This window comes from Culicoides brevitarsis, chromosome 2 (genome assembly GCF_036172545.1).
Source record: "Culicoides brevitarsis isolate CSIRO-B50_1 chromosome 2, AGI_CSIRO_Cbre_v1, whole genome shotgun sequence".
NCBI classification, from domain to species: Eukaryota; Metazoa; Arthropoda; class Insecta; order Diptera; family Ceratopogonidae; genus Culicoides; species Culicoides brevitarsis.
The window spans coordinates 27,147,856-27,160,928 of NC_087086.1; the positions used below are offsets into that span (position 1 = coordinate 27,147,856).

The 13,073-nt window shown below is 26.6% G+C and overlaps 1 protein-coding gene across 3 annotated transcripts in view; it reads right to left on the bottom strand.

The window, feature by feature from the left end:
• The window catches only part of LOC134830375 (scavenger receptor class B member 1), a 37,218-nt gene that overhangs the window by 1,638 nt on the left and 22,507 nt on the right, over nt 1–13,073 (bottom strand). For all 3 annotated transcript variants that reach the window (XM_063843831.1, XM_063843830.1, XM_063843832.1), the window contains exons 3-9: nt 12,689–12,780; nt 11,669–11,826; nt 4,338–4,476; nt 3,688–3,891; nt 1,821–2,076; nt 569–816; nt 383–508 (exon numbers count right to left, since the gene is read on the bottom strand). In XM_063843831.1, coding sequence (XP_063699901.1) covers nt 383–508; nt 569–816; nt 1,821–2,076; nt 3,688–3,891; nt 4,338–4,476; nt 11,669–11,826; nt 12,689–12,780 — 1,223 coding nt within the window. The remainder of the gene's footprint in view (nt 1–382; nt 509–568; nt 817–1,820; nt 2,077–3,687; nt 3,892–4,337; nt 4,477–11,668; nt 11,827–12,688; nt 12,781–13,073) is intronic.

The following is a 13,073-nucleotide window of genomic DNA, read 5'->3' on the forward strand; positions in this document are numbered from 1 at the left end:
TAAATTAAAAAATAAATTCAAATATTAAACAAAAACTTTATCAAAATTTAATTTCATTTTATTAGCAAAACTAAACTGAACTAAAAATTAAATATTTTAAGAATTTTCTTTTGTAAAAATATTTTTTCTCAAAAAAACTAAACATTTTTTGTCAAAGTTATAATTTTCATGAATTTTTCTTAATTTCCGACTTTTAATGCTTTTGAATAAATTTTAAAATAGAAAATCGCAAAGTAATAAACAATTATTAATTTAAATTAATAATTTGAAAAATCGATTAAAATTGAGTTATTTTATAAAAAACCCTCATTCTCGAAAAAAATTTTTGACAAAAATTTAAAATAAATTTCGAATAAATTTAAAGCAATTTTAGATTCCATACCTCTTCAAGCCACATAATGGGAAACACAAAACTCCTAAAATTTTTCACAGATTCAATTTGTGGCGCATTTTCCACTTTCAAGTTCAGCTGCACTCGTACTTTTCCTTCCAAAGGCACACCAATTTTCTGTAATTAATTAAAAATTTTAGCTTTTAACATCAAAACCTTGGAATGAAAATCTCTTACAGGTTGAATTTTGAAATAAGTTCCATGCAAATTTGGATCCGGTTTGAGTCCCTCCACTTCAGCGAGTAAACTCGGGTCCGTTTGATAGAAATGTGGGTTCGAAATGTACACCGGGGCTCCATATTGGCACGGACTGATGTTCTGCAAGCCCTGCACCGTTTGATTGCCATTTTCGTTAAAGCACTGATTTTCTGCCTTTGTGCCGCCATAAGCGTCTTCCGCTAACGTATACAAGTCCGTGTCAATTCCTATCAAGTGCATGCGTCAATTGATTGAAAGGAAGAGAATTTTTAATTAGAATTGACCTAGTTTTGATTTTTTTTTATTATTATTATTACTGCTTGTGTTAAAGCGATAATAAATCAATAAAACTCGTTATTTGCTACTTTGCTAATTAATGCGTGTGCGTTCGTGTAGTTGCTGCGAAAAAAACAAGGGGATTTACCAATAAAAATATTTAAAAAACAAGAATTGAAAGAATTCTTTATAATGAACAGCTTAATCGTATTTTAATGTGATAAGTTAAATTAAAAATTCCTCGAATTTTCCGAGTTTTCCCGAAAATTTTCACAAAATTTTCATAATTTATTTTAATCAAAAAGACTTCCAAGAACTTTTTAATATTTTTAGAGTTTAACAATTTTCATGTGTTTCTGATTTTCCACGAGTTTTCCAGAAGTCTACAAATATTTTCTAAAATTTCCCGAGTTTTTCCAAAGATTTTCATGAATTTTCCTAAAATTTTCACGAATTTCCCAAAAATTTCCACAATTTATCCGAATTTTTCTCGAATTTTCTAACTTTTTACAAGTTTTTCACGAATTTGCACTTTCTACGAGACTCCCAAGAACATTTCAATATGTTAGAAATTTTCAAGTTTTTAATTTAAACAAATTTACAAATTTTCCAAAAAACTTTTTCGAATTTCCCAACATTTTTACGAAGTTCCCGAAAATTTTATTGAATTTCCCAAGGTTTTCCAAAGTTTTCTACAAAATTCGTCACTCAGATATTTTCCACAAGAAAATTTACTAAAAATGTCAAATTTTAAAAGTGTTGAATTTTAAAAATGTTGAATTAGCAAATGGCAAAAAGCTACAACGTAACGGACAAACTACATAACATCGCACTTTTCATTAAAAAATAAAATATCGCAACGCGGTAAAAAAAAATCTAATCGATCTCATATCAAAACAACGACACTACAGGCACGTAGTAACACAAGCAGAAAGAGTCACGTTATTCAACCTACCGTCTTTGACAACTGGTTTTCTGTAGACAAGCGGCAAACTGCGACACAAATCTTTGTCGTAAACGTACACGGTATCGGCGCCCGTCACCGCTCTCGGCGGAAAGAAGGAGCCCTCCGACGCGGAAATATTGCGACATGGCTCCTTTTCCCAGTACGGCAGGTGATCCAGCCCGTTCAACCGATCAAAATAGCCAAATTTCTCCATGCCACTGTGTCCCGTGTGAATTGTTGCGACTTCGGCCAATGTTCCGTTGCGCTGCAATTTAAAAAAAACACGACAATGCAATTATTCTGCGCCGAGACACATGCCGATTTTCGTGATTATGTCATTTTATGTCAACTAATTGCCGGGTCAGGGAATTCCCTTTTTTGTTGTATGCAAATTTTTCGCGCATTCTAAATATAGTTTCGAGCAATGAATCATGCGCGCGCAGATAAACAAAAAAAAAACAAGAGAGTCGCCTCCAGCAATGTTTACCGAAGCTAAGTGACTCGCACCGTGATTGATTGAGCAGCTTCTCAATCTCTTTCGAGTAAATCATCACGTGCAGCCACAAACGGTTGCGTGATGCATAATTTTGTTGCTATTTACATTACTCTTTACTCGCATGCCTACAGTCTCTTCTTGTATTGTGGTTATTTATGTGAATTTGATATTTTTTTACTGTGAATATTGTAAACTGAGAAGATTGGAATTAAAAGTTATTCAAAAGTATTAATAACTATAATTGATAATGTTTTTTCTGTTCCTGGATATAATTTTATCATCTGTGATATTAGACATTTTATTAAGTGACTGAGTGGATAATTGATGGTTAATTGAAGAGTTTTGTAAGCAAATGCTTGTTCGACGTTGCAGATGAGTCAGGGAGGTGAAGGTCTGTTTCTTCATTTAATAACGAATTATATTTTTTTTCTGCATTTTAAAGAATTTTAAAAAATAACGGTAAATATGAGCCTTAGTAAATATTAGCGGTTTTTGCATAACAACAATCGGAGGAGTACAAAAATGTGAAAAAAAAATTATTTTTTAATTATTTTAAGTAAGATTTTTTTGAAAATTATTAAAAATAAATATTTTCTGCTTCTCTAAGCAATTATTATTAAATTCAGTAGATTAATAGTCAAATTTTCAAATAATTTTTTACCTTAAAGAATTAAAATTTTCGAATCGGTTTGAACCGTAAAAATTTGAAATTGATTTTTATCGGTTATTCAATTTTTAACCGATTCGAGTTTTTTAATTTTGATTTTTGAACTACATAAAAATATAATTATTTTACATATTTTATCTACGTTTAAAAGTTCAAGGTTGGTCAGGATATTTGTTTTGATTTAGGTTATTAGGTATTTAAAAATTGTCGTAAATTAAACTGAAACTGAATTGAATTACAATAAAATGCTATCAGAATATTTTAATTATCATAAACTCGATTTTTAGGAATAAATTACAATTTTAACGTTTTTAAGTAAGGAAATGTATGTCAACCTATCAATTTATATCTGATTTATGTCAACTTAAATGATTTTAGCATAATTTTTTGCACATAAAGTTTTTGATTAAATGGCTATTTTTAGATTAATTTATTTCAATCGATTCTTTTAATAATTTTATTTATAGTTTTGGGCTACAATTGACAACAAACTGTTTTTATATAAAAAAAAATAAATAGAATTATAAGATATCTAATGTTTAAAATATTTTTATAAAATTTAATAAAAAAAAATTATTAATTTTTTTGAATTAAAAAAAATTAAACGAAACATTTTTTAGTAAAATTATTTTTCAGTTTTTTTTAAGAAAATTTTTTCGTCAAATTGTCAAAAGTCAATTTTAAGAGTTTAACAAAAAAAAAATATTACTTACACCATTCAATAGTCCCATTTTCGACATTGGCCGTTTATTTCTAGGATAAAATTTGTGTGCTAGACTAACAAGTGTATCCTCGTATCCAAACACTAATTCATCTACTGTTAATGAGATAAATGGCTTATACTTAGCGGCTGTTAACACTAATGAAATTGTTTTGGCAAGAAAATAACTTAAACTATTGCTTTGGGTTGATAAAGTCTGAAAAAAAAATAATTTATAATTTAATTTTTATTTTTTAAGTTTATTTAGAAAAATTAAGATAATTGATTAATTAAGAATTAAATTAAATTTAATTTTTATTTTAAAAAAATAAAAAAAAATCAGGAATTTTTATTTTAAAGAAAATTAAATTTAGATTTTTATTAAAAAAAATAATTTTAATTTTAAAAAAATATAATTGACATTTTTATTTAAAAAAAAATAAATTATAATTTTTTATTTTTTTATTTAAATAAAAATTTAATTTAATTAAAATTAATTAATTTAATTAAATATTTATTATAAAAAAATTCCTACATTTTTTTATAATTTTTAATTTTAAAAATTTTATTTTTTTTATTATTTTTTTTTTATTTTAAGTTTTGTTAAAAAAATAAGTTTAATTATTTAATTAATTAATTTAATAAAAAAAAAATAATCCTTACCAATAATGGAATATTTGGTGTTGTTATTCTCGTCGTCTTATCAACACTCAATTCAGGAACAAATTGAAGTATTTTTTCATGTTGATACGAAACTGTGTGGTTCTCATGAAATCGTATATTCACCTTTTTCATGTCTTCTCTGCAAGATGTGGAAATACATGTAAAAAAAATATGATTTAGTGTCTAAGCTCAAGTCTCATTGAACAGGTGAAGTATATTTTAGAATCACGTCGTCGCTACAAATTGACACTCAGGTCGTTACTTCAATGATATTTTGTTGCAAAATGTCGAAATGCAACATTCAAAGAAATACCGAGAAATCTTATAGATTTATGCACGATTGAGTTATCTTGCTAATGAATTTGCACAGATGCAGCATGTGTCGTGCTATCCAATCGCGACAATTTTAATATTAAATTAAATTGAAACTAAGATATTTTTTTATAATTTTATTTTTTGACCCAGATTTTCAAATGCGCATGTTTATTTGTTTGTTTTTTTTTTTGCACAAAAATCATGCCTTAATGGACTTAGTCATCATCATCAACGTTTATGGCAAGCGCGGCATTGAACATGCATTTGAGCTTTCATTAGTTCACACTTTGCTCGCATGCGGAGGTGCAAGCGGAAAATGTCGTCGTCGTTATTTGCGCGCCACCTTGACCGCAATGAAGATGTGTTTGAATGGAACGCTTCGCAAAAGTTGGCTTAAAATTTATTAAGACATTTAAATATTTTTTTTTTTTTCGTAAGACAAGACAATAACACGACCTATGATGAAGTTGTTTGGTTTGTTATTGAATGTAATGTTGAACATGGCTTGTCGATTTGTACGAAAATGTGTAGATTATTTCGTGATTTAGGAAAGAACATGCTCAATATTTATAAATGAATGAACTTCATGCTCCAGAGATTTGACAGAGAATCGATCGAGGTTTGAACTTGCTAAAAGGGCAAAAAAGCAATTAACCGAAAAAAATACTTTTTGGTAGTGAAAATGTGAGTAATATACCAAAAAGGCGGCAAAATTCAAAAAATAAAAATTTAGGTAAGTTTGGGAATGTTTTTCGGAACTGTCAAAAAATATTATAAAATTACTAAATATTTTTAGTTAATTAAATTATTTTAATTTTATTTATTTAATTGATTATTATTTTATAGAATTAATATTTAAAAAAATTATTTAATTAAAATATAAAAAAAAATAAATAAATAATTAAAAAAAATTAATTTAATTTAAATGAATTAGCTGTTGAACTCATTGAGAATTTTGTGTATTTTTAAGATTGTTCAAAAAAAAATAATTTAGTGATCTTTACACAATAAATTTAAAAATTCTACCATTTTCGATATTTTTGTTTACTTATGGGAAATTAAGGATTTTTTTTTAAATTTTAAGTACAATTAAATTTAAATTAATTAATTGAATTAAACTTTTTTTGTTTGATAAAATTTCCTCTTGTATCAATTTTTTTAAATCTCATTCACTTTCAGCAATTTTTTGACTGATTTTTTATCTTAAAGAATCACAAAACGACAACAAATTGCTTTAACGTTCCCCTGAGACTTATCTACACTGCGATCATCATCGTTAAATTACGAAAGTTAAGCGTAAAACAATTTTTGTTGTTAAACGTTTCGTCCCTGATGACCAATTTTCACGTGATAATTCGAAAATAATTGACTTGCGGTTGTTGACGATACCATCACACAACAGTAGTGGCCAAAAATTCATCATGAAAATACTTTTTTGTTGCGTTTTTGAGGAATTTTAGACTAAAGATCTCATTCTTTATTAACTTTCTTTGAAGTTTCATGTAAAAATTTAATGATTTTGCGAAAATTACATGAAAAACAGATTTTTACATTCAATTTCTTCTAAAAAAAAATTAACGGAAATTTTATTATTGGTGGGAAGTAAAAAAAAAAATTCAAAAATAATTACTTTGACACCATCCCAGGTCAGTATAATTCAAAAATCATCATGAAAACGTTCTTTTATTGTGTTTCTCTGTCTTTTTTTACTTTTAGTCACTCGAAATTTGTGATTTTATTACTCGACTTGAACGTTTCCTGCAATCCTGAACTTCTTCTCTGCAAATCTTGGGTAAATTACACAACTGAAGGCGATTTATCGACTTACTTGTTGAACGTTGAAGGAAAAATTATCAAGCCAGGACTCAATCATCTTATGGTAACTGCCGAAAATTCCTTCAAAAATAAATTTTTAACAATTTTTTCAACAGATTGATGCAAAAATCTTAAGAAATCCGGTTGGAAAGAAAAACGAAACCTCAAAATTGTTGGAAATCAGTACAAATTTGTGTAAATTCTTTGCAAAAAAGAATCGCGCTGACATAATCGGCAGTTATATCACGGATTTGGCGCGAAAATATGGCAAAATTCCATCATGTCCGATCGTGCCGGGATTATATTACGTCCACAACTTGACGACGAACAGTTTGGATGTTCCAAGTTTCAGTGGGTATCTCTTGGGAGATGGAGATATCACGTTCAAGTTCAAGTATTCGGTAAAATTGAAGCAAAAATCGTTTTCTTTGATGAATTTGACGTTTACTGGAGGGTTTAGAAATAAATGAAATTGAAATTATGAAGTTTGAGTTAAAAAATTTGATCAAAAAAGTGACTTTCATTGATTAACAACTAAGCTAATGTACTAATTTTTCACAAATTTCTCATTTTTAGTCAATTTTTAGCAAAAAATCCAACTTTTGAATTTTATTTTTATTCAATAATTGAAATTTTTAAGTCGCTAATGATGTTTATTTATCAAAAAATTTGCTTATGAGCAATTATTTTTGCATTAAAAGAAATTTTTTGACATTCAAATCCACTTTTTTCAGTTCAAATGTAGCAATCATCATGAAAATATATCAAAATTTGCTCATTTTTCTCGTTATCCATCTTCGTTCCTTCCATGTTCTCTCAGAAATCAAATTTTTTCTTAGTACTTTTAATGCGACATGCAATCTTGACTGGTCCACTTGCAATTCTTGGGTAACTTACAAAGACCCAAAGGACCTTTCCACGTTCTTGATCAATATTGAGGGCGATGTCATCAAACCTGGATTGAATCATTTGGCGGTAAGTGACTTAAAATTTTTATTTTTAAGCAAATTTTACAAATTTTCTCTCTTTTTAGAGCAACTTAAAAATTTTTGTTCACCAAAAGAAAAATCAAACTAAGAAAGTTATGGACATCAATAACAACATTTGCAAATTTTTACAGAAGAAAAATTCGGCAAATCCTTTTAATAACTTTCTATTTTCAATTATTCAGAGATACGGCAAGATTCCTGGATGTCCCATGAAAATAGTAAATTCAAATTTTTATTGATTTTTTTTAAAGAATTTAAATATTTTTGTCTTTTAGGGACATTATTACGTCCGAAATTTGACGACAAATGACTTTGGAATAGGAGCTCTGAGTGGATTTGTTCTCGGAAAAGGCAATTTTTCGGTTTATATCAAATATACGGCGCGTTTCAAGCAAAAACTTATATCTACGATGAATGTAACGTTCATTGGTGGCTATCAAGGGGTTAAATAAACAAATTTTATAATTTTATTTTAAAATATTTTTTTTTTAAAAATATTTTTTTTATATTTTTTTTTAATATTTTTTTTAATATTTTTTTTAAATAATATTTTTTTTTTTAATATTTTTTTATTTATTTTATTATTTTAAATAATTTTTGATGTTTAAAAAAAATCAAAAAAATTTCAGCGAAAAAGTAAAAATTCATTTCAAAATAGAAATTTAAAAATTCAATTAAATTAAATAAAATTTTTTAAATTCAAATTCAAACGATTTTCTGTCATTTTTCAATAATTTGATGATTTAAATGTTGATAAATTTAATCATCATTACAATAAATAGTTTTTTTCAGTAACAATCTGTCATTGAACATGAAACCATCGGAACAGTTTTTGATAATTTTTTCGGCTATTATTTCAATTTTTCCAATAGTTCAGGTAAAAATATTTTTTTAATAATAATTTTTAATTTTTTTTTAATAATTTTCAGTCTAAATTCGTAATATCTATGAAAAATGTCACATTTTCCTGCAATCCCATGTTTGTTGTATGCAAAAGTTGGTCCACTTTTAGCATCCCAAATGATCCATCCTCGTATTTGATCAATCTCGAAGGGATCGTTACTAAACCAGGAATTAACCATATTTCGGCTAATTTTAAAATGTATGCAGGTTCTAAAGGAGATCTTTCGAAAATTCTCGACATCACAAGCAATATTTGCAAAATGTTGAAAAGAAAAAGTCGCGGGGACATTTTTTCAGCATATATTTTAACTTTGTACAAAAAATACGGAAAAATCCCGAATTGTCCGATACTTCCTGTAAGTTTTTCGTTTAATTTTTTAATCAATTCTTAATAAAATAAATAAAAAATTTTTTTTTAGGGAGAATATTACGTTCATAACTTAACGACGATGAATTTTGAGTTGCCAAGCATCACTGGATTGTTCATGGGAAATAAAGATTTTGTTGCAGAATTTTTCTATTCAGCTAAATACAAGAAATCTACGTATTTTATATTGAATTCTACCTTCGTTGGTGCTTATAAAAATGTTTGATATTTTTTTTGTCATTTTTGATAATTTTTTTCATGATATTATCAATGATAAAATCAATCGTTAAAGCCATAAAAAATGACATTCAGTAATAATCTGACATTGAAGATGAAACCATCGGAAAATTTATTTTTTAATTTTTTCTTTGTTGTTTCAATTTTTCCGATAGTTCAGGTAAAAATAAATTTTTAAAAAATTTTTTAAACTTTTTTTTAATTTTTAGTCTAAATTCGTTATAACTATGAAAAATTTGACGTTTGATTGCGATCCCACATTTGCTCTATGCAAAAATTGGTTCACTTTTAGCATCCCAAATGATCCCTCCTCGTATTTGATTAATCTCGAAGGGATCGTAACAAAACCAGGAATCAATCATGTTGTTGTCAATTTGAAAATGTATGCGGGTTCCAAAGGAAATTTCGCAAAAGTTTTCGACTTTAAGAGCAGTTTTTGTAAATTTTTGAAGAAAAAAAATCGTGGGAACATTTTTTCAGCATATTTTCTAACTTTGTTCATGAAACATGGAAAAATTCCCTCTTGTCCTATAATTCCTGTAAGTGTCTATTTTTTTTTTTAGAAAATTTCAGTTTATGAAAAAAAATTTTTTTTTCAGGGAAAATATTACATTTACAACTTAACGACGAAAAATTTTGAGTTGCCAAGCATCACAGGACTGTTCATGGGAAATAAAGATATCTACATTGAATTTTTGTATACAGCTAAGTACCAAAAATCATTGTATTCTTTGTTGAACTCTACTTTTATTGGTGGTTATTCTAATATTTGAACAATTATTTTTTTTATTGAAATTTGAATCAATAATAATTTTTAATTTAGCTTTAAGTGAGGTTGACACCTGATTTTTCCTTATTAAAAAAATGTACGAGACTCAGTGAAAATTTGGCAAAAAAATGATTTTGACTTTGAAAAATTTTGCAAATTAAAAAAAAAATTTTTGAGAAACTTTAATTTCTGTCCTTAAAAAAAATAAGTCAGAATTCACTTAAATTGCATTTTTATATTTTTTTTACATTTTTTTAATCTCGTAGCCCTAATGCACATTTAAAATTTTCACCCGATGCACATTTCAATTTTTGTCCCAGTTGATATTTTAATATGATGCACCCAATGCACATGTAAGTTTTTGACCCGATGCACATTTTTAAAATTTTACTGAAAACATATTTGAAACTTTAGCCCCAGATGACATTTTGAAATTTTCACCCTAATAAAAATTTAAGAATATTGCCCCAATGCACATTTTCAATATTTATATAGCAGTTTCTTTAATTGGGAAGTCTTACGTATTTTTTCATTGATTTCCGTTTAAAAAATTGTCACATTTTCACCATTTTTAATCGACTTTTAATGATTTGACCATCAAAATTTTTAAACAAATTACATTTTAATTCAGTTTTTAGCCAATTTTCAACATGAAAACGTATTTTCTGTTTAAATTTTTGTATTTTTTTCAATACTTTTTGTATATAAATCCAAAGCTCTTGACCTTTATTGACGAGTTTCACAATAAATGCAATTCCGAGTTCATCCATCGCTGTAAATCTTGGGTGTCATACGGTCAAAAAGGTGATTCATTCACTTATTTATTGAACGTTGAAACGGAAATCCTCAAAGATGGGTTGAATGACTTCAGTATCAACTTGAAAATTTTCAAAAGTCCCCTTGGTCGGAAAGAAAATTACGACAAAATGATGGATATGAACACCAATATTTGTAGATTTATGAAGAAAAACAGTCGTGGAAACATCGTTGCCATTTATTTCACGGAATTGGTTAAAAAATATGGAAAAGCTCCGTCATGTCCTTTGAAACCGGTGAGTTTTTTAAAACTTTTTTGAGTTATTAAGTGATTTTTTTACGTTTTAGGGAATTTACTACTATCATAACTTGACGATGAACGACTTTCATTTTCCCGCCATCGGCGGATTTCTCATCGGCAACAGCAACGTAAAGCTCATTTTTGCATATTACGGAAAATATCGCAAAAAGTTGGTGTCCCTGATGAACACGACCGCAATCGGTGGCTTCAAGAATGTTTGAGCTTGACATTTCTCACGCGTCAATCAATTTTTCAAAGCACGTTCCAGGCATTAGACAAGCAAAAAAAAAAAACAACAACAAGTGTCATCATCTCGCATTGCAACAATCATCTGCAACACTTGAACATCCTCTTAGATCGCTATTTGAATAAAATTATTCAGCTTGCATTTCAATGAGGGATAAATAATTTTTTTTTTTTTTTTTTTTTGTAATCTTGTATCGAGAGACGTTGCATAACGAGATGCAAACAACTTCGTCGCGTTGTTGTTAATGTGATCGTCGCGTGTGGCTATTTACTCTTTTATAGATGATAATAATATTTTGACGAGAGAAATCAATCAAGAGTGATGCAAGTTGGCAAACTTCACGTCAAAAACCCATTTTTTGGTCAAGTTTTTTCGTTTTGTTTTGTTGAAATTAGCAAAAAAAATTAATTAGCCGTCACGGAATGACGTGCAGTTGCATAAAAGTATACAAGAAATTGCACATCAAGTGAACATAAATTAAAACAAGACAGAAAAAAGTGGAATATATTTGCCGATCAATCATAAAGTCATGAATAATTGATTCAGACAGAGACAAAGACAATCATTGAAAGACCTCGAGAGTGTTCAATGAGATTTTTTTTTTTGTTAAAGAACGAATAAAAGGGACTTACCTATATACAAATGGTCCTACTTCTACTAATTTTGGCTTTTCACCATTGAGAAACTCTTCGGGATTTGTTACATTAAAAATATAAACTTTTGTTAATCTAATTACGCCTGGACGTTGCCAGTAATGGAAACTTAATGTTCCATTCCACAGTCTTAGATTCTGAAAAAAAATAAAATTTGGTTAAAAAATTATTTATTTTGAATAATTTATTTTTAGATTTAATTTAATTTTTAATTTTTTTTTTTTAAATAAAATTATTTTTTTAAATTAAAAATTATTTTTTTAAAATTTTATTTTTTAAATTATTTTTTTATTTTATTTAATTTTTTTTTATTTTATTTTATTTTATTTTATTATTTTATTTAAATTTAATTTAATTTTTAATACATAATTATTTTTTTAAATTTATTTTTTTTTTCAATTTAATTTAATTATTTTTTTTATTTAATTTGTTTTTATTTTATTTATTTTCTTATTATGTATTTTATTAAATCCGAATAAAATCAAAATTAAATAAATTTTTAAAATTATTATTCAAAATTATATTTTGTATCTTTGTAAGTCAGAAGTAAAATATTTAATTAAAAATTAATTGAAAAATATGCTGATAAAGATCGTCATTAATTCAATAAATATTCTAAATTAATTGTTCATCGCTTTTAAAAAAATATTTTTTTTTTAAAAAATTTAAATTAATACAAAAAACTAGTTTTTAGTGTCAATAAATTAATTTTTTAGTTGCAAAAATATGCAAACTTTATAAATTGAAATTTTATTGTTAAAGTTACAACAGACAAAGTAAGAAGTATAAATATTTTTAAAATTAGTATAAAGGCTCTTAAACTTTTTTTTTAATTTACTCTAAGAAATATTTTAATTTTTAAGAAAAGAATTTAAAAAAAATAAATTTAGATCTTAACTGATCTAAAAGTTCTTGATTTTACCACCAGAGGGCGCATTTATAAAACTGAATAAATTAGGTCACGGAAAAATTACAAAACAATTAAATAGATTTTATTACCTTTAATATAAAGTAATTTAACCATGGTACTGATGCTAATAAAACTCCAGCTATTAATGTACAAACTCCAATTATTATCACAGCTATACGATCTATTGAAAGAAAAATTAAATAAATAATTAAAAATTTTAAATAATTTAAAAAAAAAATTAAATTTAAAAAATATTTTTTTCTTATAAATTTTTAAAAATAAAAATCATAAAAAAAAATTCAAATAAAGAAGCTCAAGGTATCAAGTCCAATTTAATCCAGCAATGCACAAAAATTGTCAGTCACTTATCACGTTTTCACTTCTCAATTCTCGAGTAAACAAACCACAGTTTAACACCTTTATTTTGCAAACATTATTCGTCGTCGTCGTCACGCTTAGAACATTTTCACGTTT